We start from the raw sequence: 27981 nt of genomic DNA, 5'->3' as shown, positions 1-27981 counted from the left end.
GGGAGGGATCAGTGACACATCCAGACTGGTGGCTCCATGACGACGGCAGACGACGACGGACAGACGGACGCACGGACGACGAGCCTCCTCTTCTTCTTCTTCTTCAGTCGTCCTTTCACACACACACATTCACACACAAAAAGAACAAACAACCTCTTTTCTTATTTCCTCATGCGCCTGTCGTCATCGTCGTCGTCGTCCAGTGAACACCTGACACAAATGTAGTCCTCCTTCTCCGCCATCTCCGCGGTAACGCCCACGCACACCTGGTGAAACCACTGGTTACAGCTGCCGTCGCACTGCACCCAGTTCACCTGCAGGTTAACACACACACAAATACACACACAAACAAACAAACAGGTGAGACGGTTTCACTTTGACCCAACGAGGTGTTTAGATTCTTGTTTACACATCCAGAGAGTTGAGGTTCAGCCCACCTGATGGATCTAAGTCCAGCGTTCACGCTCTTTTCTTTTCTTTTCTCTCTCTGACTCAGGTCGCCACCAACTCCTGAAGAAAATATGCAACTCTTTAGTTGCTAAAAGCTTCGCTACGCTACGATCACCAGCTACTGACTGTCTGTCTGCTGTTTACAGGGACTAGACAGGGACTGGAGCGAGGAGGGGGAAGGTGGAGGAGGAGGGGTAAGGCTATAAACAAAGCTACTGGATCAGCGGGAGCGGAGAAAGCGACTTTAAAGAGGCAGAAAAAACGACTAGCGACTAGTTCTTCGTCATTCAATGTTAATATAAAAAATATTGATTACATCCAGATTAAACAGCTAAATTAGTGCCATCTGGTTCTTTATTTTTGGATCCCGATGTATTGTCATTATTTTTATTTATATGATCACGACTAAACCTGAATCGACTGGAACAAAACACAAAAAGCTTTATCTTTATGTTAAAGAGATCGTTCAACATTTTTGGCATATTGGCCCATTGCTATAATCCCTGTAGTCATAGCAGTAGATTTGTTAGTTTTAATTGTCGGTGCAAGTTATTTTTAGAACGGCGGAGCAGAGCCGTGAGCTGCTCAGAGCTACGCTACGGAGGCTAATGGGATTTCTAATGATTTCCCTCATCAAACTCATCAAATACACAATCCAACAACTCCACAACGCTCTGGTGGACAAGTTGTGACCTGCACATTCACCACACTATGAGATAATAACACAACGTTACCAGACAGAGTTGTTTTAGAGGAAAATGCAGAGACTGGTTGCAAGAAAAACTGTCCCTGAAGGCAACGCGCATCAGCGGTTTTGCATGAATTTACCTCAAAAACAACTCTGTCTGGTAACGTTCTGTTATTATCTCATAGCGTGGTGAATTTGCAAAAAATTTGAACTATCCCTTTGAGTTAAATCAAGATAAATGTCTTCTATAGTTACTGTTTTATTGTCTCTTTTTGATACAAACACTCCTTTTACAGATTTTTAACAGGAAATATGCAAGGCCGGTCTCTTCTCCTCTGTGTCTCTAACCCTCCATGTGCGTTTGTTTTCAACAAAGCTGGTGAGAAATCAATCCATGGAGCTGTGGATAACGTTCTGTATCATATACGATGTGTATATTTGTATAGTCTTATCTGTCATAAACCACAAATTACGGGTTACAGACATCACAATTACTCCGAAGCTGTTTAATTAAGGTAAAAATCTGGCATGATTCCTCTTTAATATCGTATAAAATCTAATTTGTTTCTCAGATATACAGTGAAGTAATGATGTAGAACCAGCCGGGACGATACGACCTCTAGTTATTCATAAGGAACACAGATTTATTGATGTTGGATGATAAAACTGTCCTCCGTGGCCTCGCTGCGACGCGTCTCTCACCTCGTCTCCCTCCGGCAGCTGACACCGCTCGGCTGGACAAACGGCCATTTCCTCGTCGGAGTCGTCGGACTGGGAGAAGTCGGAGCGCGGCGAGGACGAGGTGGAGGTCGGCCGGCGCTGCAGGTTCTTCTTATTCATCTTCTGTCTTTTGTGCGAGTGCTTTTTGTCCTTCGGCCGGCGCTCCTCGCCTAGACCTTCCCTCTCCAGATGCCGCTTCGCTTTCTTTTCTGAGCCAGTCATGGTTTCCCTCATGGCGTCCTGTAAATAATAAAACAGCAACAACAGAAACAGAGGTCAAAACTGATACTGAAGCAGGTTCGATCTTAACGGGTTTTCATAGATTTGTCCACACACCAGCACCAAAAGGACTCAACATATAATTGGATTTGAAACCTTTTCTGTGACTTTTCACCATTTTATCACTTTGAATGCTGAACTTCTTTTAAGTCCAAACATATTTCACCCTGTGGGTCAGAAAATTTCTATGTTTTTGTCACATTTATAACCACATATATATATTTTTTCTCTCTCTTTTTTGTTATCAGAATCTGAAATGTTTTTATTGCCAAGAGCAGTAAAGGTCAGTTTTTACAGCACATAGAACTTGATGTGGTGTCAGGTCAAAGACACAAAGGTGCCAAAAAATAGTTAAAGGTAGCGATACAATAAAAATGTCAATAAGATAAGATGAAATAAAATAGAATAAATTTAAATATTCTGTTGCAAAAATATGCATATACTATATACAATTTAGGATTTATATAAAAAGAATGAAATAGAATAGAATAAAGATAGATAAACACAGAATACAGAAAGAGAGAAAGAATGAAAAAAGACAAAGAAAGAAAGAAAGAAAGAAAGAAAGAAAGAAAGAAAGAAAGAAAAATTATACAGTAAGTCTCTGTCACTTCTTTGTCCACATTTGAATTCAGGTCGGCCTGGAGACTTCTGCCTGATTATGGCTTTTAAAAATATTTTCTACTCCACAATTCTTTAAATATTATTCTTTATAAAATTAAAATTATTGTTCTAATATCTGAATGTTGCTTTCTGATAATGTGATAATTGCTAAAAATGTTTTTTTGTACCTGGTTCAGTGGTTGATTTGTTCCCTGAGAGTTGAACTGCGTGAGTTTGTCACAGTCTGTGGACTCGGTGTCCTGCTGCGGCGGCGTGCACCGGTCCGAGAGCTGGCTCGTGGCTCTGTCCAGTAACACGTGGTAGAGGGTCTGCACCTCGGGCAGAGAAACCTGCAGCAGCAAACCCTCGACCATCAGCTCCTCCAGCTCCTGACTCAGCCCTGAAACACAAACACCAGGATATAAACACTGCAGAGGAAGACGCTGCGTTACTCAGTCACGACTACAGTTCAGAGGAGGACGTGGCCACGCACCCTGCAGCGGGATGCATCTCTGCTCCGTGTAGAAGACGGTCTGAGCGTGGCTCGTCCTGTTCCACTCCGGGGTCAAGCAGGGCGCCTGCATCACACACACAGAGTTAATATCTGTGAACACGGTTTCTCATACAGAAAGAAAGAAAGAAAGAAAGACAGAAAAAGAAGAAAGAAAGAATGAAAGACAGAAAAAGAAAGAAAGAACGAAAGAAAGACAAAGAAAGAAAGAAAGAAAAACAAATACAGAAAAAGAAAGAAAGAACAAAAGAAAGACAAAGAAAGAAAGAAAAAAGACAGAAAAACAAAGAAAGAGAAAAAGAGAGAAAGAACGAAAGACAAAGAAAGAAAGAAAAAAGACAGAAAAAGAAAGAAAGAATGAAAGAAAGAAAAAAGACAGAAAAAGAAAGAAAGAAAGAAAAAAGACCGAAAAAGAAAGAAAGAAAGAAAGAAAGAAAGAAAGAAGCAGGGTTCCTACACATTTGAAATGTCCAAATTCCATACTTTTTCCAGACCCTAATTTCTTCTCGGTAAAAAAAATCTAATTATTTGTGACATTTGAGTAAATAGATGTGCATAATATAAAAAAAAACATGCAATTTATCATTTGTTTTCATTATTCTGAATGTGTATGCTGTAACCAAATAATTTCCTGGAGATTGTAGCTAGGTACAATAGCGCATACAAAATAATTAACCCAAATAACTTCAGATAAGACCAAACCCAGACAAGTATTAAGATAAATATATTTCCATACAATAGTTTCCATTTTCCATACTTTTCCAGACCTGGAAATGTATAAAATCAAATTCCATACTTTTCCATACTTTCCATTAGGGCTGGGACGATATGCTTTTCTCCCGATTCGATTTTTCCACAATTTTTTGGATGGCGATTCGATTTAAATTGCGATTCTACGATATTGCCGATTCTCTCGATTTTTAGTCTGCATTTTTTACATTTATCTGCACACAAATACTGTAGGCGCCTATAAATTAACATACTCCATTATAAAGTGAAGTTAAACCCTTTTCAAAACCTGTACTCTCTGTATGTAAAAAGGCTAACTAATGCACATTGCACAATATTTAAAAAAATCAATTAAAAAAAAAAAAAAATCGATTTAAAAATCGTCAAAAAAGATATTGCGATATTTATGTGAATCGATTTTTTCTCCCACCCCTACTTTCCATACTTGCGTAGGAACCCTGAAGAAAGAAAGAAAGAAAGAAAGAAAGAAAGAAAGAAAGCAAGCGCCGACCTGAGCGTCGTTCTGAGGGTCGTGGTTGCCGGGCACCCAGCAGGTGAGCGTGGGCGGCGTTCCCGGCCGCTCCTCCAGCTCCGGGAGGCTGCAGGTCTGTGGGAGCTGCTGCGTCCGCTGCTGCCAGCTCAGCGTCCGCTCCACCAGGTGGCGCAGCGCGTCGCCCTCGGGCAGCCGCACGCCGACGCGCCGCAGCGACGCCAGCAGCGACACGGCTCGGCCCAGCGGCGGCTTCTCCGACCGCCGGCAGAACGGACAGAGCCACGGCTGCGTCGTCTCGCACGAAGAGTCCGACGCCGGCGACTCGCGGACGCACACGCTGTGGAAGGCGTCTCGGCAGAGCTCGCACTGCAGCATCGCTCCCATCGGCGCCTTCTGGCACACGCACACCCTCAGGTCCATGCAGTCCGCCGTGGGAAGCAGCTTCGACTCGTTCGCCGCCCGCAGGTTAGAGAACGTCTCCATCTCCCGAACACGCAGCTCCTCCAGAGTCGCCATCTGGGGGACGAGGCGAAGGAACAGATGAGGAACAGATACATCAACGGACAAAGCAACCGTACAGAGGCAAGTTGTTCAGGAAAGCTTCTTCCATTTTGAGATTTTAAGAGTTTTGAAGGGATAGTTCAACATTCTGGCAAATTGGCCCATTGCCATAATCCCTATAGTCATAGCAGTAGGTTTGTTACCTTTAATTGTCGGTGCAAGCTGTTTTTAGAACGGCGGAGCAGAGCTGTGAGCTGCTCAGAGCTACGCTACGGAGGCTCATGGGATTTCTAATGGTTTCCCTCATCAAACTCATCAAATACACAATCCAACAACTCCAAAACGCTCTGGTGGACAAGTTGTGAGCTGCACATTCACCACGCTATGAGATAATAACACAACGTTACCAGACAGAGTTGTTTTAGAGGGAAATTCAGAGACTGCTTGCTGAAAAACTGCCCATGAAGGCAACGTGCATCAGCTGTTTTGCATGAATTTACCTCTAAAACAACTCTGTCTGGTAACGTTCTGTTATTATCTCATAGCGTGGTGAATGTGCAGCTCACAACTTGTCCACCAGAGCGTTTTGGAGTTGTTGGATTGTGTATTTGATGAGTTTGATGAGGAAAACCAAGAATTCTCTGCTCCACCGTTCTAAAAATAGCTTGCACTGACAATTAAAGGTAACGAACCCACTGCTATGACTATAGGGATTATGGCAATGGGCCAAAATGTTGAAGGTTTATACTAGCCTGGTGCTCATATGTTTATTTGCATAGATTTTCAGGCTATTTATATCTCCACCTGCACTTTGCGTCTGCACTTTACTCTTTCATGCTGTTTATTTATTGATATATTACTTTTTTAATCATATTCCATCCCTACAATAAGGTCATTTTACTGTTGTTGTCCATCTGTGTATTGTTCAGTGTGTTTGAACGTCTCTGTGTGTGCATCTTCCTGGCTGTACATTTTCCCTGTTTGGGACAATAAAGATACTTTGACTGGAACTGTTGGAGCAACAACACAACACTCACAGCCGAGGTAGAGTCCTTGGTCTCTGAAAGCGCTTTCTCCACTTCGCCGAGCGTGTTGAGCCTCAGGGTTTTCTTCTTGTTGCTTTTCGGCGATTCTTTCCCTTTCTTGGCTTTCCTCTTCGGAGAAGGTAAAGTTCCAACTTCACATCGTGGACACAGAACCTGCAACGGACAAAATAACCATGAGACGTCTTTTACACAAACAGAACCAGCTCATCTCTCTGCTGTGATCTTTACACAGGTTGACTAACGACTATTTATTGGTATTTGACTATTTGAGTAAATATATTCGATGATACATTTCCTGATCTTAGCAAAAACACGGTGTTTACAATTAGAGAGACAAGAAGTTAGAGAGGGAAAAAAGCCAAAAAGGGAAGAAGAGAGACGGTTTCTTCTGCACATTCCCACATCTAAATGTCAACGTGTATTCAATGTTTTAGTAAAACATAACAAATGTTGGTGGAACGGCTCCAATCTTGACTAGAAATGTGTCTGCTGAAGAACAGAACATTTCCAGTGCAGATTAAAGTCCAAAAAGGAGCTGGGACAGAACTGGGACACGATGCAGCTGAACGACGACAGCTCTGAGGTTTTTAATGTTCAAACTTTCAAACTTGTGGGATTTGTTTTACCTCCAGTAGAGTCAGAGTCGAGTCTTTCTGGAGGAACGTCGTAGCTGCAGATTGTTTCCACTCCTGCACTTCCACCATTAGCGACTCCAGCCGGTCCAGTGGCTCCAGGTGGACCTGGATGGCTTGTCCCCGCAGCACCATGTCGGAGAGGCTGTCCGCCATCAGGACGCAGCCGCCGCCCTGAAGTCAGCAGATCGTTTTAGAGTTTAATCACACCCACTGATATTTATTTTTGCTTTAATTGCCCTTATAGAGCTTTACTGAACTTTAATTTTATGCAGTATTGCCATTTCATTCATCAATCTATTTATTTATATATTTATTCTATGCCATTTACTTACATTATCTTAGTTTATATCCACTCACTAGGCAAGGCAGCTTTATCTATATAGCGCATTTCATACCAAAGGGCAACTCAATGTGCTTTACATAAAAACAAAACATTTAAAGGGATAGTTCAACATTTTGACAAATTGGCCCATTGCCATAATCCCTCCTAACTCCTAAAACTATAGGGATTATGGTAATAGGCCAATTTGCCAAAACGTTGAACTATCCCTTTAACAATAAGAACTGAAAAATGATAACAAAAAACAAAAAAACCCTGTAAAAACATACAATTAAAAGCAAGAAAAAAAAATAGTTTGCGGCTCACTAGTGTTTTCCTCACTGCAAATTCCAAATTGTTGAGTGTCATAGCGTTTCCTGTGTGTTTTAATTGCTTAATGTTTTAATTTTACTTGAAAATTGTGTGTGTGTGTGTGTGCCGCAAATGCTTTTTTTGTATTAAAAGTGCTCCACAAATAAAGTTTAAATGCTTAATAAAGTTCGATTTAAGTAGAGTGAGCGTCCTGACCTGCAGCTCCTCGGCTTCCTGCAGCCACTCCTGGGCCTTTCTGATGGAGTCCTTCAGCAGCAGACAGTTGGGGAGGTGGGCCGGGATCCCGGACGCCTTCTCCGCAGCAGCACTCAGAGTCTCTATGGAGTGTGGAGGTCTGGTGGGCAGCGAGACACAAATGACAAACTGCAGCTGATAACACACAAGACACAAGACCTACACATCTGTAACAAAGAGCTGTCCCTGTATTTTTTCTCAGTGGAAACACTTTTTCTAAATGTTGTTGAACACTTCCTGCTCAGAGAGTAGTAGATGTTTTTAAAGCCTCGACACTGAACATGACCTAAAGATCTCAAGATGTTCTGCAGAATAACACGTTGCAGTAAAACTAAAGCATGGTGAAGGAAGAGAACTCCTGGCTGGAAATTAGTTTTCTCTGACAATGGAGAAGAGGAGATGCACATTCCTGACAGCCATGCCATTAAAAGCCTTCTGAAAAGCACGTGTGACAGTTAATACTGAACAGCACTGAGAACCAATGGAATGAGGGCAGAACTAAACATGATGCTCACTTTTTGTTGATCTTGTTGAATATTCTAGCAGCGGCTTTTTGCACTAGCTGTAATTAAAACGAAGCAAAATCAGGAGCACTGACCTGTATATTACATATAAAGTTACATTCAGTCAGTGCAAAACACCTGGACAGAGTTTCAAGCTTAAAATGACATGAAGAAGAAGGTTTGTCTTCAGATGATTAAAGCCTTCTTCAGTTCCTGTTGATGTTTTGGATGATTTTTATGACCCTGTGGTTTAAAGGGATAGGTTATCATTTTGGCAAATTCTCCTATCACCATAATCCCTATAGTCACAGCAGTAGGTTCATTACCTTTAATTATCGGTGCATGTTGTTTTGAGATCGGCGGGGCAGAGACGTGAGCTGCTCAGTGAACACAATGGAGGTGAACGGTACAGGTCCCCTGTCCCTCATCAAACTCATCAAATACACCAGCGGTACTCAATAGGCGGAAATACACAATCCAACAACTCCAAAACGCTCTGGTGGACAAGTTGTGACCTGCACATTCGCCACGCTATGAAATAATCACGTATAATTATGTAACATTACGACACATGAAGCAAATACTCGGAACTACTTGCATGATTATCTCATAGCGTGGCGAATGTGCAGGTCACAACTTGTCCACCAGAGCATTTTGGAGTTGTTGGATTGTGTATTTGATGAGTTTGATGAGGAACCTGTAACAAAGATGGTTTAGAAACCAAGACGCACTCATGAGGAGTCAACTTCCTGTATCTGTGTCACGTGGGCTTCTGGACGGCCCCGCCCCCTTAGGAGACTAGCAGCAGGTCTTGAGTCTATTGACTCCAATGAAAGGAGTGAACGTGAACACAGTTTATGGTCGATTCCTTCGCCCCACAGTGACTTAAGTAAATATTGGACTCGTGTTTCACAAACCACATCTCTGCTGAACATTTCAACACTAGAATATCAAATTTCAGACACATCAGGAGAAAATGAAGTTTGTTCAAAACCTGTCTCTGTCTCAACAACGCACTCTAGTGAGATTTGGCACAGATCTTGTAGGGAAGGTCAAACAAACATTCGCGAACGCCCGCGCTAATTATCTTAATAATTTTCGTCATGCTAAATATAGTGGTTAGCTTTAATGTCGATCTAAAACAGATCTTCTTCAGGACTCCTGAAGAAGAAATTTTTTCCTCTTTCACCTCATTGGCTTTTTGCTTTGCACCTGGACACACACAGTGGATGTGCATCATGCATTATTTTACCCTAAATATTTAATGTTATCATAAGAAAATATAAATATCTTACTTTTCATTTACCTACAACTTTTATAAATCCACACACACGTTCACAACATGAGGTGGGGGACAGGTGACCACGCCCACTTATCTTTGGAGCAGCTTCTCGTGGGGTATCTTGATAGAAATAGAGCACCGATAATTAAAGGTAATGAACCCACTGCTATGACTGTAGGGATTATGACAATAGGTGAATTTGCCAAAATGCTGAACTATCCCTTTAAAGGCTAAATCCTCATCGTGGATCAGTGGGCGTCGATCTCACCTGGCTTTGAGGAGGCTGCTGGCCTTGTCCTCCCAGTGCTCGGACACGGTGAGCAGCTCCTGCAGCCGCGCCATGGCCTTCTCCACCGAGGAGTGAGGCGTCAGGCCGACGCCCTGGTCGATGAGCCGCCGCATCGTCTCCAGCGTCAGCGTGGCGTGCTGCGCGCTCGCCTGCTGCACCGCCTCCAGCCAGCGCGCCTGCTCCAGCCGCACGCGGAGGCGCGGCAGCTCGGGCAGCTCCACGTCGAAGTCGAAGCTGACGTCCAGCAGGCTCTGGATCTCGGCCACGCTGGGCACCTCGTCCAGCAGGACCTTCTCGCTGTGCTGCTGGAAGTCCTCGATGCGATTCAACAGCTCCTGACGGACGAGATCGGCGCAAACACACAGACAAGTTCAGCGATTTCTGTTCTGTGTCGATCAAAAGGTTAAAGGGATACTTCACCCAAAAATCGATAATTCACCGTCATGCCAAGGAAGGGTTTGGAGAACTTTCAGAGTCATCAAAACGCTTTAGGAGTTCCAGGGGGGGTCCAGCTGGCAACGGATTTTCATATAATGGCGGCAGATAGAGTTCACTTTTGAAACATCCAGATACCTCCATACTGCTCGTCTGTACTGACCCAAGTGTCCTGAAGCCACCACATGAAAAAGTTGTTCGGAAAAAATGTATGTGATCTCTGTTTTTATCCTTGTTGTAGCAGTAGCTCCCAGTGGCTCTGTTGATGTTTGTGCACATGCGTGAGATTTGCTGCGAGATGTTCGTTCGTCGTTGTAAACCATTGGATGTGTGATGTAAACACGGAAGAACAACTCGCAGCAAATCTCACACAGCCACAGGGAGCTACTGCTACAACAAGGATAAAAACAGAGATCAAATAAATGTTTTCCGAACAACTTTTCCATGTGGCAGCTTCAGGACACTTGGGTCAGTACAGACGAGCAGTATGGAGGTATCTGGATGTTTCATAGTGTGTGTTTTGGACGATTCAGAAGTGAACTCTATCCGCCGCCATTATATGAAAACCCGTTGCTCCAAACCCTTCCTTGGCATGACGATGAGTAGATGATTGGTGAATTATCGATTTTGGGTGAAGTATCCCTTTAAGCAGCTGTAGTGAGCTGTTTAAGATGATGATGTGACATTTAACTACAGTATAACTGAATCTTGCTGTCGACTGCAACTTCATTTCCTCTTATTTTTTTGTGGACGTTGTTTAATGGGTTAGCCAGTGTCTTTAAATAAACTTTATTCTGACTTTTCATGAGCAGAACTGACTCGGTCGCTGAGTCAACACTCACACTCACACTCAAAATCTAATCCAATCCATTTTTTTGTATGTTCATGAATATGCAGAGTCACGTTTCAAATAAACTAGTAAATGAAATCCAGTTTTCTCCTAATTGAACCAATCAGCTCATTAGTTTGCAAAAGATATTTCACACAAACATGTTGACTTTGTATCAATTTGAGCTCATTAACCTAACGTGTTGCCGTTGCAGCGATTTCAGTGGAATTATAAATGACTTAATTAATATGTAAATGTATGCAGAAAGTTGCTCCGGTCCAATTAGTCTAATCACGCTCCGTATCAGGCACCTGTGGAGTAACTAAGAGGTTTCTTTCTGTGCGTTGTTTTGAGTCATGATGTCAAATACGTCTATAATGTCTCCGGGTCGTGACAGCCATGATGATGAAAAACTCAGCGTTTGTGCAGCTTTAATTAAAGCGAGTGTAGTTTTACTGTAATAACAGATCAGAGGACGTGTGTTTCTTTGTCCGCTACCTTCAACAGCGGCGCCTGAGGGAGACTGCAGCACAGGTTGTACAGCTGCCGCACGAACGAACTCAGCTCCTCCACAGTCAACTGGCTCCGTGACTTCCCACTGCCGCACCGATACCTGGAGGAGGAGGAGACACAGTAATGAACCTCATTAACTTAGGCACTGAAACTATTTACTGACAACTAATCAGGGTTCCCACTCTTTTCTTGAAATCATTTTCCAGGACATCTTCAGCTGCTACAGTCTGACGGACATTAGTTTTTACGCCATATACACTGATTCATCCCCTGTCCCATTCATGCTGTGGAGAAGTGTTCTTTTCGTCAATGGTACCTTATTTCGTAAATTTAATCAGTTTGTTTCTGTGTTTATTCCTCTCTCTCATTCTCACTCCCAGAAATCTGATTTAAAGATGTGCAGTCTATGGCTGTAGCTTATGAAATAATCTCTTAAATGCAAAGAAAAGATGACAAATTTATCATAGAATAGCACAAACATGTTTTTTTTTTGTTTTTGTTTTTTTTTTGGAAACAAAAAGTCAAATAGAGCTCTGCTAGCTGCTGTCATGATGTGATAAATCATTTTTCACGCCAACTCAAGCTTTTCCAGGACATTTGACTTTTTTTCTAATTTTCCATGTGTTTTTTGATCTCTACACCCGTACTGGTGTGGCAGCGTGTGTGTGTGTGTGAACTCTACCTGGTCTGCCTCTTGCCGTTCAACAGCTGCTGCGCCACCGACGAACACTTCTCTGCGTCCTGTGTGACCAGACGTAGCCGACGCAGCAGGTCGTTGTCGGGGAACAACCTGACCTCTGATTCGCTGAGAAGGGAGCGGAAGACCGGCAGACCTGAGCAGAGAGAGAGGGAGAGAGAGTCACACTATTATTTCATTTATTTATTTTTTATTTATTTAAAGGAGGACAGTGCACAATAATGAACATAATAAAATGTAAAAGTGCCAGTGTTAGCCAACGGCTAGTTTCAGACTGTAGTCCTCCTGGCAAGGTGTTAAAGCCATTAAAATGAACAACAAGGACATAACAACGTAATTCATAAAGACAGGAAAAACACAAGAAACACAGAAAATCGGTACACAAATTGGAACATATCCAAACAGAAACCAACAGATAATAAAACTACAAAGAGAGACAGTTAACATGACACTACTATAAAAAACAAAGAAACAAACAAAGAAACAAAAAAAAAGAAACAAAAAACAGGAAGTATAGTGCAATTTAATAAATTTAGGTGAGATGGGCTGTTTACGATGGATAAAATGGATGGAGATGCGACAATGCAAGACCAGAACAGGGTTTCTTGATGGAGTTGTGCTAGGATGGGTTGAGAACACAACGAAACCAAGTATAATACAGTGTAATAAAGTGCTACAGTGCGCAAAAAAAAACTGTCAGGGATGGATAGATGAAATGGGGGTGCAGCAATGCAAGAACCAGAGCAGGGTTTTTTGTTGGGAGTTGTGCTAAGACTCACAGTGTAAACAGCCCGACACTCTGTTGAGCAACCGATGACTTATTGCGTCCAGTTGTTTATCAGCTTGTTGGTCACAGTGTTTTGTAACAGGAACACTAATTCTGCACAGCTCGCTAAACCCCACTGTGATTACGTACATTAGTGATGAACATTTCCCAATTCGTCGAGGAGGAGGTGAGGTCATTTTTAAGATCTCCGTGCTGCCTTGAGCCGATTCTTTTCAGTTCATTTTCACATTTTATCAAAACTCAATCAGTATTAAGTGCTATTTATTTATGTATAAAAACAGGCTGTGCTGAACAACCAACAGAGAGAAAAGAGATGTTTTCATCTGCTTCCAGTCTCTTTTTACACAAGAACACTCTGGTTAAGCTGATAGCGAATCACTTTGGCCTTGTAATAAAAGCAAATTATTACAAGTGGATTGTGAATCCGTCCCCGGTGGCGCGTTCAGGTGCTGATGGCAGAGCGTCGTAAGCTGTGATGTTTGACAATCATTTTTAATTCCCCATCAAGCTTCCCCCGAACAGGAAGCTGGTAAAAACTTCTCATAAATGTGACGGTTAGTTCTTGTGATTGCTGCTTTGAAATGATTTGAGTGCAGAACAGTTTTAGCACCTAAATGCACCACGGCATCAGGCTCAGGATGTGCAGCATCACTGAGATTCATCCTACAGTGTTGGTAGATTTAGTAGGGAGAATTAGTCCCACAAAAAAATGTTGTTGGCAGATGAAGCACTAATTTTAGGAGACAAGTTATTTGGCTTGAGTGTGTAAAACCACTGATGTCTTTGATGGTTTGTTTTCCTGTTTGCTCCTCCTGCTGCTGCTGCTGCTGCTTACCTTTCTTCTTCTCCAGCTTCGCCTCTAGAGTCTCCGTCACCCGGGAGGCCCATTCATCGTAGAGCTCGGCTCGGTGCTGCACAGCAGTCATCATGGGGAACAGCTCGTCCAGTGTGTATCTGTAACTGCAGGAGCAAGAAACACAAACAGGACACACACGGCGGTGATAAGAAACACAAACCTGAGGCTTAATGTAGGTATAAAACATTATATTTTTCATGAGATTCATGCATCTTGTGATCTGGGGCTGTTTTTATCTGCGCCTCAGAGTGACATTTTAGTCTTAAGTGCTGAGAATTTGTGAAATTTATGCTGCGTTCCAGGCTTTTGAACCCGTAACTCACGACTTCAAGTCACGACTTAGTAGCGTCCCAAGCAACCCGTAACTAGTGTTAACTAGTGTAACTAGAACGGCAATCAAACCCGTAACTTCCTACCCGTGAATTCATACCAGATTGAACGGGTACGATTTAATAAGTGACGTCATCTCACCAACAATGTAACGCTGAATTAATGAATTGGAAAGATTAGGAAAAATTTAACTTTGATTTCATTCCTAATGTATATATTTTGTATTATTTTGTAGATTTTGGTTAAAATACGGTTGAATATACACTCCCATTGGCCATTTAACTATTCACTGAGATATTTCTAAGATATTTCCATATTCTTAGATAAGGATTTCCTTCAGCGATTTGTCATTCCTATAAATTTGGAAGTTTAATATGTCCTATAGAAGTCCTATGTTTTGGAATGGACTACCTCCTTCGCTAAGATCTCTCTCCATATCCCACATCCTTACTCTGTCTTTTTTTATGATTTCAATCTATGAATTTTTTGTACCTTATTTCCATTGTCTCTATTTGTTACTGATCTCTTTGTTCTCTATCTCCTCATTTTTGCTCATTTTGTTCATATAACGTTGATTATGTATGCACTTTATCTCCTTTTTTTTTCTCTATGTTTATTTGTTAGCCATATTACGTTCCCTCCTTGCACCATCGAATATAAATGTGTGCTAAATAAATAAACCTAAACCTAAACTTCATCTAAAATTCAGTTTACGGCACATAGTACTATCGTCACTCAGCTCTGAGACTGACACTTAAGATTTAGTCCTACACTTCTCTGAAACTGTGCGTAAGACGCTTGATAACTAATTTTTAAGTTAAGATTTTTTTTACCCCTAACTCAGCAGTGTTTTGGGGAGTTATTCTAAGAAGCTTGATAAACACGACCCCAGATCTCTGCACACGACAGCTTGTGCAGCATCTGTGCCTCGGCTCCGCTGGGAACCTACTTCAGTGTGTAGTTGTTGACGGAGCAGGAGCAGAGGTCGTTGATGTGGTGGAGACACACCAGCATCCCGGGGCTGCAGGAACAGGTGAGGGCCGACAGGTAGCAGGTGGTCCTGCACTTGGCACACTGCCGCTCGTCATCCTGGAGGTGATCGTACTTTGACACTTTGCAATGTAAAACCCCCTGAAGGTGTGACACAACCACAAACATGTTAAAAGCAAGCGTGTGATGTATGATTGCACACTTCTGTATCGTTTTGCACACTTCTCTGTTGTTATTTCTTCTTGTTTGTCTTTTTATAAAATGAAAACTAAATAAAGATATTGTTAAAAAAAAATAAAAAAAAAGCAAATTGTGATATCTCTCTAGAATTGTTAAAGGGATCGTTCAACATTTTGGCAAATTGGCCCATTGCCATAATCCCTATAGTCATAGCAGTAGGTTCGTTACCTTTAATTGTCAGTTCAAGCTGTTTTTAGAACAGCGGAGCAGAGCCGCGAGCTGCTCAGAGCTACGCTACGGAGGCTCATGGGATTTCTTGGTTTCCCTCATCAAACTCATCAAATACACAATCCAGCAACTCCAAAACCCTCTGGTGGACAAGTTGTGACCTGCACATTCACCACGCTATGAGATAATAACAGAACGTTAAGAAACTGAGCCGTTTTAGAGGTAAATACAGAGTCTTCTTGCTGAAAAACTGTTCCTGAAGGCAACGCGCATCAGCGGTTTTGCATGAATTTACCTCTAAAACAACTCTGTCTGGTAACGTTGTGTTATTATCTCATAGCGTGGTGAATGTGCAGGTCACAACTTGTCCACCAGAGCGTTTTGGAGTTGTTGGATTGTGTATTTGATGAGTGTGATGAGGGAAACCAAGAAATTCCTTTAGCCTCCATAGCGTAGCTCTGAGCAGCTCGCGGCTCTGCTCCGCCGTTCTAAAAATAGCTTGCACCAACAATTAAAGGTAACGGACCTACTGCTATGACTATAGGGATTACGGCAATGGGCCAATTTGCCAAAATGTTGAACTATCCCTTTAAAGAAATGTTGAAGTGTTGTAAAACCTGCAGTATTAGATATCTACAAAGCTACAAAATGACATTATTATTGTTATTATTATGTCTTTCCTGTGGCTAAAATATAGTTCATACAAAGACCTGTCTGTGTTTATGCCGTGTACTAACAAAATATTCATATACATATATATATGTATATATATATCAATGAGGTCAATCTTCACCATTTTCTTCACTTTCTCTCTCATCCCCTGCTCCTCTCGGATCATGACGACCATGTCCTTGTGGACGGCCGAGGCCAGGACCACGTCCAGTGTGTCCGCCTTGGACGCCATGTTGCACACCATCTCGTCATGGGAGAACACGTTGTATCGGTGCAGCAGACGATAGTGGTCGACACACTGTCTGCCCAGAGGCATCTGGTGTCACAGAGAGGAGGAGAGAAAGAAAAGGACAACAACTCATGTCAGGCCACACCCACAAAAAAATAAAACACAGGCAACCAGATACAGGCTCACAACTATTGTAATAACTGAGTTCAATTTAATGGTTTCAACTAGTGAAATGTGGATATTTTACCCTGTATTTAAAATAAACTGAGATGGTCTTTACTTCTCTCCATTTCATGACGAGTGTCGAAAAATACTGATAAAAAGAAAATACTGTGAAGATGAAACTTAATATATAATAATAATATAATATAATAATAATAATGATATGTTTTGTTTGATCATCACTTATCAACTGTTTTTAATGTAATGTTGTAAAATCATCAACAGTTTGGACTGAACTGACACTTCAACGTTACTTCTGTCTGCCTCTGTTTGCAGGTTAGTGTGAGGAAGTATTTCACGTACTTTAACGGCTGGGATGTTGTTGTTGTTAGGAACAACGTTAATGAAGTAATGATGCCTACCCAGTCCACGGTGCAGAAGTTGACGGCCTCTGCGAAGTTGAAGCCCTGGTTGAAGCCGCTGTGGTACGCTCTGGGGAAGGTGATGACGAACTCACCGGCGCACTGGTTTGTTCTGTAAATCTGAGGCGGAGGAGACGAAACGAAAGAGGATGATTCATGTTCCAGGTAAAAAAAAAAACGACCTCCTTTTTTGTTGTTTAAGGCCTTATCCACACGAAAACGGAGCTTCACCAAAATGATCTTTTTCTTCTTCATTTTGAAAAAAATCTCAGTAAACACTCGGGCTGTCAATCTTCCCCCCAAATCAGATTCAAATTTCTAAAAATACTGTTTTCACCCTCCCAAAAAAAGGCAGTTTCCGTCTGGACGAGACACCGAAATGGTAAAAAAAAACGTATTTGTGTGGACGTAATGGCTGTAAATTCAAACTGTGGACTTACCGGGACGCCGTGCGCCATCAGGGTGTTGGGGTTCATGATGGTGACCAGCTGGTGCAGCAGGTCGGGCTGGGACTCGAACAGCTCCGGAGCCAGTTTCCTCATCACCTCCTCCAGCTGCTCCGCTGCAAAACCAGGAGCTCCGTACCAGGTTTTGGGCTCCCCCCTGGAAGACAAACATTATTAACCTTTATTTATTTATTCCGAAAGGACACTGAGGTTATTTTCCAATATCGTTGCGTTGACAAGCACATTTAAAAACCCCGACAATGATTACGAACAAAACAATATAAACAGTTGACAAGGTAGAAAATCATCTAGAACAGTTACAATTAGAAACACAGTTATCTGAGATTCAGGTCCTAAACCAGTTCTTCCAGAAAAATGCCATTTTTTTGTGATTGTTGCGGGCAAAAATCCTTGATTATGCGGCACGTTTTCTTAAAAAAAATGCGATGGAATATGCAGAATATTTATACAATTCTATGCAATGAAATTGTGGGAATTTGCAAAAATGTTTGATGAATAAGAAAAAAAAAAGTGATTCCTCCAACACTCAGACCATAATAAACACATGGCTCAAACTTACAAAACGTTAACGAGTCAAACAAGTTCACAAGATTTACAAAAAGAAAAACGCTACAACTTCTGTAAAATTGAATAAATGAAACAATAAAATTAAATGTGTGCTTCCTGTTTTACAGAGGTAGCTCCTACAAAACAGACATCTTCCGTTAAAATAAGTGCATTCTCTTACGGTAACGTAAATCTACATTTACATACTACTAATATACTTACATCTGTAATGTTTTTGGACCTATTATGATTTAACCAACTGGTAACAAGAAAGTGCATCTTCCAACTGTAAAGTTGCATCAACTCCTGAATGAAACTACGACAGCCCACTGTGAAAATGAAAACTATACCGTAATTGTGTTGCCTTTAACACCGGCCAATCATTCGCCATCCTCATCCTCCTCCCTCCTCCCTCTTGCACTTATTTTTGTTAGCAAAGACTGATTTGCGAACTTCATCATTTGCAGCTTTCCGATGACGTCACTTCATAACGTTCCCAAGGCAACAGGAGGAAAATGGCAGATCTTGTGTGAAGTAAAAGCAACATTTGCATTTGCAACGAAAATGTGGGGATTATGAAATCATGCAAAACCCGCATATTTCGCACTTTTTGCGTGGAAATCAGTGATTTATGCGACGTGAAAAAATGCGGCCCCTGCATAAATGTGCAGACTTTGCTGATTATGCGTTGAATTATGCATTTTTTCTGGAGGAACTGCTAAACTCTGTGAATAAAGGAAGTTTGTCCAAAAAAAAAGAAAACCAAAGGAGCAGCTGAGCTTCAGCGTCAGCAGGTGTTTTTTTTTTACCAGTGCAGGTAGTTGATGGAGTAGCTCCAGTGATCCTCGATGTGCCAGCAGAAGGAGGAGAAGCACATGCCGACGTAAAGCCAGGGCAGCGTCATCCCGCAGATGTCGGCGGTCACATGAGTCAGGACAGACGGCTTCATCATGGCCAGGTTGTTGAGGTTCCAGCCACACTTGAGGTATTTCTGCAGGAGGAGCGACGACGGCGTTAAGTGGATCAGGAACACCGGGATTACTGATTACTGATTACTGATTACTGATTACTGCGCGACTACTTGTTCTCGCCAGTTATCTTTATAAACAGAATCAAACAGCTGCAGCCTGCCGTGTTATGGGCAGTGTTACTTCTAAAATGTATTCCCCTACAGATTACTGATTACATGTCCTAAAATGTAATCTGAAATGTATTTGGATTACTCGAGTAATGTATTCTGAATACTTTCTGCTACTTTTAGATTACTTCAAAATCGCCTGCCTGAGCGCCTTTAACTGGGACACTGAATTTGCTTTGAATGATCTTACACATGAACTTATAGGCTACCGTGGCTCCTTTAAACTTAAAGCATTAATAAATATGTGTTTGAATTTGTCAAACCACAGTTTAATTTGTTATTGATCAAATCGCCAATCACATTGAATTAGTAGGCTTAGGCTATATTACAACTGAGCAGCTTTCTCTGCTCTAAAAGCATGTGTATTTCTGTGGCGTGGGAGTAAAACTGTGGAATAGCTTGTCAGAGGATCTCAAACAATGCAAAAACCTAACACAATTTAAAAATAGATTAAAACATAGTATGACAGAAAGCTATAAACATGATTGATTAATTGGGTGTTGATTGCAACTGTAATGCTGTTAAATTATTTATTTCTTTTACTTTTTGGCTACACTTGTTAATTATTGGATAATTATTTCTTTCTATGACTCTGATTGAAACTGTAATACTGTTTAATTATCTATTTATTTTAGGCTACATTTGTTAATTATTGGATACTTGTTTCTTTCTATGACTTTGAAATCATGAAGAGATCCAATGGATTTAATGGAAAATTGGATTAAAGGGTAGGCATCTATAAGCTAGATAGCTTCAGCCTACACCTTTTCGATCTATTTATGAACTAGTTGAACGAATGATGGTATCATGGAAGGTTGACTGACTGTGATTGATGCTCAACTGTAAATAATTTTGTGTAAAAGATCGAATAAACTACTACTACTACTACAGCCTCTGCACCATTAATACTGCAGAATACCCTCGAAAAAATACACAGTTTAAAATAGGTTTTGTTTGTGAGTGTAGGACAAGCAGCGTGATGATATTGTGAAAATAAAGTAATGACAGGAGCCACTGTTAAATCTGTAGGCCAACACTAAAACTGTACTTAAACCTACGTCTCTGCTGAAGTCGGTGTCGTTCAGTTTACCTCGTCGGCCGGGGTCAGCTTTAATTTCCCGTTGGGGATGGGGAACCCGCTCCCGAACTCCTTGGACGCGATGTCGGCTCCGTATTCTACGGTGACGTCCTCGTCGATGGCTCCGACCAGACGCCAGAACTCCTTCTCCACCAGCTCTGTCGGTACCATCTGGGAAAAAAAAAAAAAAACACAAACCACAAACACTTTCAAACTTGAACTACTCACACACACTCAAAGAGACAAACTGGTTTATCTTAAAACCTTTTTCACTTACATGAACCGGCATGTTGAAGTAATCAGATTTAAACGCATCAGCCATTTGCCCGAACGCACGCAGGGAATAGTCTCTGTACGCTTGTTCAAAACCAAACGCCTCGTGAGGTTTGCTGCACTCCTGCATGACAGATAAAACAAATACAGTTATCATGGTTTCCTGATCATTTGCATAGACACGGTCCTTTAGTTTACTTTTACTATGAGACAGAGAGATTTTTTTAGGTTTTACTACCTCACGGTGCTCGTTATTACAGAGGCTATTTGCATCGCGCTAATCAGACTCTCTGGAGCTCAGCAGCCTCACCTGAGCCAGACACTTGGGGCACCTCCAGTCTCCTCTGGGGACGTCGTGCAGAGGGGGGATCAGGCAGAACGTGTGATAGCTGTCGTCACAGCCGTCACACAGCAACAGACGGTCTTCATCTCCCCCGCTGCCGCACACCAAACACACAACCAGATCCACCTGGGGAACAACAAAAGGAGGAGTTAGTGATGAAAACGATCTGGGAAAACACTTGACCTCCATCCAGCTGCCAGCTAATTACATACACTTAGCTAATAATAATAATAATATTGCAGTCTAACTTCTTGCAGTAAACTGCTCTGTCAGGGAAGCTGTGTTTGTTTTCTGTTGAAACAGTTTGAGATTGAACTCTTGTGGTGTTTCTGTTATTTCGCCAACCCACATCGATTTAAATGAGGCAGTCAGAATAATAAAAACATCTGTCAGTACGATGTCATGCTAGAAACATTAAAACCTCCCTGAAGGAAGGGGCTGTTTGTTGTATTTGACTGCATTAGTTTTAACTTGATTTACCCAATAAACAACAGGCAGCTGAGTGTTTTGTTGTAAATTCTTCCTAATGAGAATTTCTGACGCTGAGAGCAGTGAGCGAGCGCGGGTTACGTTATGTGTAGGTTATTACCTCGTAATGAAAGTTTAGTTCAATAATGTTTTTTTGCAGAGGAAGCATTAGCAGACACTAATGTAGCTCTATTGGCAATAAACTTTAGATAAACAGTGGAAGAAGGAAATGCAGTTCATGGAAAAGCAGAGTTTGGACGAGAGATGATGCATTAAAACTGTTCAGACTTTTAATTTTAGATCCTGAAATGTGATATTGCATCCAAAGACAAGGTTTCTACTTACTGGACTTGGAGGAACTGGAGGAGGGAGGAACTTCTTGTACCGTGACTTGGTTTTGTCAGCTTCAATTATTGGTTCTTTAAATTCAACTGGTTCCTGTTTCACTGGAATGGGAATCTCTTTTTCTGTAAAGACACGTGGAAAAACAAAAAGTATCACGGTTAATAAGTGTCGTCACAACTGTCAGGACAAGAAACACTGAATAAAATCCTTTTTGAACGGACTTTGATGACCTGGCACTTTACTTTTTAATTCTTTTTTCAGAAGTTGGTTATGCCTCTCTCGTGCTGTCCTTTCATTTATTCCTATATTTATCTATTAACCCTATTAGCTAATTACCTTTCTTCAACCAACTATCTTTCTTTTAAATGACTGTCTTCTGCCTCTCATTTTCTTAAAAGGTATAATATGTAGGTCAGAATTACCCCCATCTAGCGGTGCGGTTGCATATCGAACGTATTCTTGATGTTGCATTCACGTGAAATCGGGCAGACGTCAGACAGACAACAGACGCTGCATGTAACAGGATAAACAAGCGTCTATGTAAACAAGTGGTCCACTAGCACGAGGCAGAACAATACAGGCGTGACAATATGTTGTCATGGTGATGTGGTATTGTTTACCTGACCCACGTTTTACCGTCTTCCTCTCGTGGAGTAAAATGACATCCGGTTGGTTTGCCGACGGCCATCTGCCTGACTGCACCTGAATGCAACACCAGAGCCTCCGTCCTTCCTCACACTACACAGTGGTGACAGTTTTAACAGGCGCTACCTGGAAAACTTTCTCCCCGAGCCGACAGCTCCGCTGAGTTTCCGTGGTTACCTACGGTCACGCTGCCACTCAACGTAAAAAATGGCGATGCAACATGGCCGCCTCGGTTCGGTGCGTCGCCCACTTATGTATTTGTAACGACTTGTAACAACTCATTCTAAGGTACGAGAAAGCTTTCATTTGTATGCGGGTGTGATTCGACTTCAGTGAAATACGTATTTATAAAAGCAATATTTGATTTTTGTTAATAAAAAGCCAAATAAGTTACATACTGGGGCTTTAAAGTGAAATGTTACCATAAATGACAGTCAGTTTATGTATAAACACTTTGACTCTGGGTGTTTTCTCTGCTGCGTGTGGAGTCTGACCTGGTTCTGGCTTGGCGACAAAAGAGCCCATCCTCCGCCTCAGGTTCGGCTTGTTGTCACCTGGCTCACCTGGCTCCGTCTTCACACAGACGGCCTGAGTCAGAAAAAAAGCAACAAAAAAAAAAAAAACAGAGAAGTGAAACCACCGGCAAACTAAAAAACTACTGTACTGATGCATGTGAAAATGTCAATGTGTTCTCCTCGACAACGCACACACACCTCACACTTCATGCGTTTGGCTCTGCGGGCACCGGGGAACATGTCGGGTGTCTGGGCGAGGGGCCGCTGAGCCGGGTCCTGCAGCTTGTGCTCCTTGGCGTCCGTGCCCTCCAGGCCTCCTGCGCTCTCCTGAGACTGGATTATTGGCTTCTGAACACACTGTGGGGGGAGAGGGGGAGGGGGATAATACACCAGTTAAAACCACAGTCCAATGGTGATTAAAAAGCTGCTGTGTGCCTAACTGGAAACATCTGTAACGCTGAAATGCAGCTGATCACTAAGATGTCACAAGGAACTTTACACTGAACTTTAAATGTGGACACGTAAACACGGTGTGAATTGATTTCACCGTCTTAAACAAGAGTGGGAGCATAGCATTGGAATTAGAATACGAAATAACATACAAAATGTTTGTAAACGCCCTTAACACTGGACTTAGAAACCTCACATATGGATTTATGTGTCGGCTTGATGCCTCAGAAAATAATATTATCAATAGTTTGACCAACATCAACAGCTGATCTGGAAACACTGTTACAGTTGCCTCTTTTTAACTTTACAGTTAGCTTTATTCTCTTTTATTGTATGTTTTGTGTCTCTGTTGTTGTGTGTGTCTTGCCTATGGACCTACCATCACTACTCACAAAAAGTTAGGGATGTTTGGCTTTTGGATTAAATTTCAGAATGCACTATAATCTTTACAGGTGAACTTAATTTAACCTTCTCTAAACTTTTGAATGCACATGTCCAATTGTTCAGTGTTTCAGTCCTTATTGAATAACATGCTGTTCTCTAACACTTTGATCAAACTGATCAAGTTATTGAGACATTGAGACTTTTGTTGTGCTATAGCCACCGCTGTTGATAGCTTTTGTTTGAGATAAAGAAATTACCATTGCATCCTTCTACTTAAAAGGCTTTCATGATAGAATATCACTGTAGCATGAACTTTTTATAGGGATATTCTTGTGAATAGTGTATATATAAAGAATAAAGATTATGTATGGTACGGATACTTTTGTCCATAAGGGACAATGCAACAATAAGCTAAAACAAACCTGTACATGAGTTACTGAGAAGTATCAAGTGTGGTTGGGAAAAAAAAAAAAAATTGGGGCACAGTCTGTCATCAAAGACTGTAGGTGGTATTAAAATAAGTCTGAACTTAAACAGCCAGAAGACAAAAGAGGCCATGAGAAGGATGTGGTTAGTTAGAGCTTCACCCCAAACAGAAAGTCAGAGGGAACATGCAGAACCAGAAGTAGACAGACGGTTGAACCTATGTGGTGGAGGACAGGTACTAAAATAACAGCTCGGGAGCTACCTGCGAGTTTTTTGTTTAAGTAATTATAGCAGCACTTGACAATGAGAGAAGAAAGACGAACGTCTACTCTATTTTAACAGAAGAGTTCACATAATGGCTGCCTGCTGCATGTGACACACACAGAACCATTGTGTGTTTCTACATATGACCCACATATTACATGTATATATATATATCTCTTTCAAACATTCATAAAGGGTTAACTTTCCACAGACAAAATGATCCAGTTGTAAAATAAACATGCAGCTTGTTAGCCGAGGGGCTTCTTAACAAACATACCTTTTCAAGTTCAGGATCAGCATCCAAACCCATCAGTTTGGAAGCTGCCTCTGGAGTCTGAGGCAAGAGAGAGCTCAGGTAATTAAACAATTTAGAGTGACCTGTCCAAGAGGTCACACAAGACCAATTCAATGACCTTGACTTAGCTCTCTTGCAAAAATATTGTGAAATATGAGCGTGTGACAGCTATTATATGACAAATATATTAGTCCGACAATAGATTTAAACTTTTTTTCTTTAAAAATCAGTAAATTCTAAACATTTATCCATAAATAAAAAATGACAAAAAACATATATAAGCTGCAATTCAACACAAACATGCTCATCCTAATAATGCTTGTTATATTATCTTAATATTCTTTTATAGGACAAGTGAAACACAAATGTTTTGGCATCATATAACCTGGTAGAAGCTGTGGCTAAGCGTTATTAGGCAGATGAGCCACCCATGGCTGTGAGCATGGCAGCCTCTGTGTGCGTGCATCATCGGGAACAAGATGTGCTGTCATTGATGCAAGTGTCCGACTCACCAGCAGGTTCGCTCCACTCTGGAAGAGATTGTAGGGATAGAGGATTTTCTCATAATGCCCTCGCAGGTGTGAGCCAACAGCTTTGCCGGGGGTAAAGCCCATATGTAGTGCAATCTTGGTCCATCGCCTGTCCCGGCAGACAATGTCAAATCCACCCTCGTCTGCTACATGCTGGAAGCACAGTGAGTCATATTCACATTGTGAGCCGGTTCAATTGCATTTAAAATATATATATGCAAATCTTGAGTGTTGATGTGAAGTGTCAACCTTGTTGAGCTTATGTAGATCCAAAATCTTCCTCTCCACGTGAGGGATCTTCAGGGGACTCCCCTGCAAATCCCAAAATTTGGCAATCTGGTCCAAGAAGTTGAGCTTAACTCTGGTCTGCGCCTGGAAAATGACAAACAAGCAGTTACAAGAGTCAGCCACATGAGTTCATGAGTTAAACTCAAGGAAATCAATGTAGATGTGGAATTTAAGGCATTCAAGAAAAAAATAAAGACACGGGAGAAACATAATATGAGCAGGAGGACACTTGTGTAGTAGAGTGTCCTTTTGTTCAAAACAGATAAATAGACTTTAGATTTTATCTTTTTTTAGTTTAATAGCAATTAGCCTCATAATTATCAGTCTAAACTTAAAACTCACCCTTCGTTACATAACAATATTACAAGGCATTAGTAACTTTGCTATTCTTTGTCCCATAATTATTATGCCTACACTTAGAAATAACAATTACACAACAAAAATGTGTTAATTAAATGGATGGAGGCTTAAATGGATTATTAGACTCTAATCATGCACACGTAGATACGTTAACGAGATCGTTGTTATAATAAAACTCACCTCCAACTCATTGAGCCTCTGAATCCGAGGAACAAAGTGAAGTCTGTCCACATCGCAGGCGAACGGAGGCTGCCAACCCTGAACAGCAACAAAAAAACGCACATGAAGGTCATCATAATATGTAGCCTAGATAGTTTCATTATAATTCTCAATGTTGCGTTTATAGGTCATATTGCAAAGTCTGTTTGTTTTTCCCTTTCAAGACTGCTCACTGCCAAAGACTGCGAGGGTTGTTATTTGAAGCATGGATCCAAATTTAATAAATCTTCATATTATTTACCCATACAGACTAAATCAAGCTGAAATGAAGTGGATTGGTTGCAGATTTTCTAAACTGATGTTAGATTCAAGTTTGGTAAAGAAAGAAGGAAGGCCTGTGAACAGTGTGAGTGAGGAAAGAGTGCTCCTTTTCAGTGTAAAGCTCACAACCATCAAATCAATATTTGTCTCAATAATACCACACACACAACCTAGTGTGTATAAAATATCCAAACCCTGACACACAAGCAGCAGAAAAAAACAAATTCTTGTGTAAAGTCAGTAGCCAACAAACCCCACTGGCACACAAAATGGCCAGATGGAAGACTCACTCACCAGCCCAGCTTACCACAAAGCCAACATGGAGGACAACACCCTACAACAGGCTCACACATGAAGAGTGCCTCATCTTCCAGAAAACATGAATAAAAATTCCCATAATGTGCAACACAACTGTTAATATTGTGTAATAAGGCGAGTTGGACCCACAAACTTCAAAAGACCCAACTTGTTATTGACCAAGTCTTTGTAAATGAAATAAACTCAGTGTTTTCTTGCCCTCTAATAACCATGGATGAATTTATTTTACACTTTTAACATATAAAGGAATAAAACGATTATTAAGCTTGGCTCAGGAAATAAATAAACACTGGTTAAGTTTATCCACTGGAAAATGACAGTTTGACCGAGAAGTGATGGATCACACACTCACACACAGTGGAGTAGTGACCCAACTGCATCATGATGATGCTCTTGAACAAATAATCCATAATTAACTGCATGGGGGCCGTGGGGGAAATTTATAAACAAAAAAATGAAGCAGAAGGGTTTAAAATATTCATGTTTATTTGTTGTGATATCATCACAGTCTTCTACGCAACCCAATGGCTTCCGCATAGCCACCTATGTCAAAGCCGCTCGCTGAATTATGACAGGTTGAGCTGTTAGCTGTTGAGCTAACACGGGAGCTAAGCTAAGCTAAGTGGCTCAATGACCGGACCACAGGGACTTTGTTGACACACGGTGGACCACGACTACGGTCCACGGTGACACATTCACATTTCCAAACTCAAGGCCGAGTAAAAACAACAACAACAACAAAAAACCCAGCAGCAGCACGACGTAAAAGATACAAACACAAATGAGAGCTAGGTAGCTATGGCAGCACAAAGAATGAACATAGCCGTTGTATCCGCCGCCATGTTGAACAGTCCCTTTAAATCCCCCAACGTTCTATTCTATCTCCAACCGTCTTTAACGGTCAACGAATTCTGCATCCGCGGTGGTTTTCAACGGCCGTTTTTTTTTTAATTATTATTTTATTATCGGCACTCACCGGGGGCGGGCGGACTTTGCAAATGCCAGTTTTCTCGGCGATGGGACGGATCTTATTAATGAAAGCAAAAGGATCTCTAAATTCCTCCCAGCTGGGCTCGAAGACCGGGCACTCCGGAGGAGGCTTGAACTCGTCCGGCCGAGGATCGCTCATCGCTTCGCTTCTCTCGGCTTCGCTCGCCGGACGGGTCACTGCTTCCAGGGGAGAAGTGAAGTGTGGCGGCGGCGGCGGCGGCGGCGGTGGTGCGGTTCACCGGGAGTGTTTGTGGCGGAGAAAGCCCGTGTGTTTCACCGTCAGACTCGGTGGCAGTCAGTCAGTCGGTCGACATCAACACCACCAGAGGAGGCAACACACACACACACATAGGCTACACACGCAGACACACACACGCTCAGTCACACACGTACACACACACACACACACACACGCACAGTGAGGAGAATGTTC

The 27981-nt window shown here is 41.7% G+C and overlaps 2 protein-coding genes across 5 annotated transcripts in view; one reads left to right on the top strand and one right to left on the bottom strand.

Annotated features, from left to right (window-relative positions):
- The window catches only part of ptpn1 (protein tyrosine phosphatase non-receptor type 1), a 99864-nt gene that overhangs the window by 22730 nt on the left and 49153 nt on the right, over window positions 1-27981 (top strand). The gene's annotated exons all lie outside the window — the stretch shown is intronic.
- On the bottom strand, window positions 6-27980 carry kdm5bb (lysine demethylase 5Bb). 3 transcript variants are annotated; one of them, XR_015036194.1, is made up of 29 exons: window positions 27535-27980; window positions 25941-26018; window positions 25362-25484; window positions 25095-25265; window positions 24565-24621; window positions 22962-23120; window positions 22743-22836; window positions 21604-21725; window positions 20758-20916; window positions 20452-20571; window positions 20187-20345; window positions 18768-18949; window positions 17386-17548; window positions 16946-17065; window positions 16254-16448; window positions 15012-15193; window positions 13712-13836; window positions 12075-12225; window positions 11378-11492; window positions 9595-9950; window positions 7503-7641; window positions 6647-6826; window positions 6012-6173; window positions 4492-4989; window positions 3234-3318; window positions 2929-3140; window positions 1841-2098; window positions 438-510; window positions 182-314 (listed from the first exon to the last, which is right to left on the bottom strand). XR_015036194.1 is itself a non-coding variant. In XM_085782789.1 (28 exons), exons 1-28 carry the CDS (start codon window positions 27685-27687, stop codon window positions 162-164), a joined length of 4671 nt encoding a protein of 1556 aa, XP_085638915.1. In that variant the 5' UTR covers window positions 27688-27980; the 3' UTR covers window positions 6-161. The 3 variants fall into 3 exon arrangements, 2 of the variants coding, with proteins under 2 accessions (XP_085638915.1, XP_085638916.1); XM_085782789.1 differs by lacking the exon at window positions 438-510 and having other exon boundaries at window positions 6-314; XM_085782790.1 differs by lacking the exons at window positions 438-510; window positions 24565-24621 and having other exon boundaries at window positions 6-314; window positions 27535-27958.

Source organism: Trachurus japonicus, chromosome 7 (assembly GCF_045865225.1).
Source record: "Trachurus japonicus isolate A0001 chromosome 7, Traja_1.0".
Lineage (NCBI taxonomy): Eukaryota > Metazoa > Chordata > Actinopteri > Carangiformes > Carangidae > Trachurus > Trachurus japonicus.
This window is presented reverse-complemented; position numbering and strand designations above follow the sequence as displayed.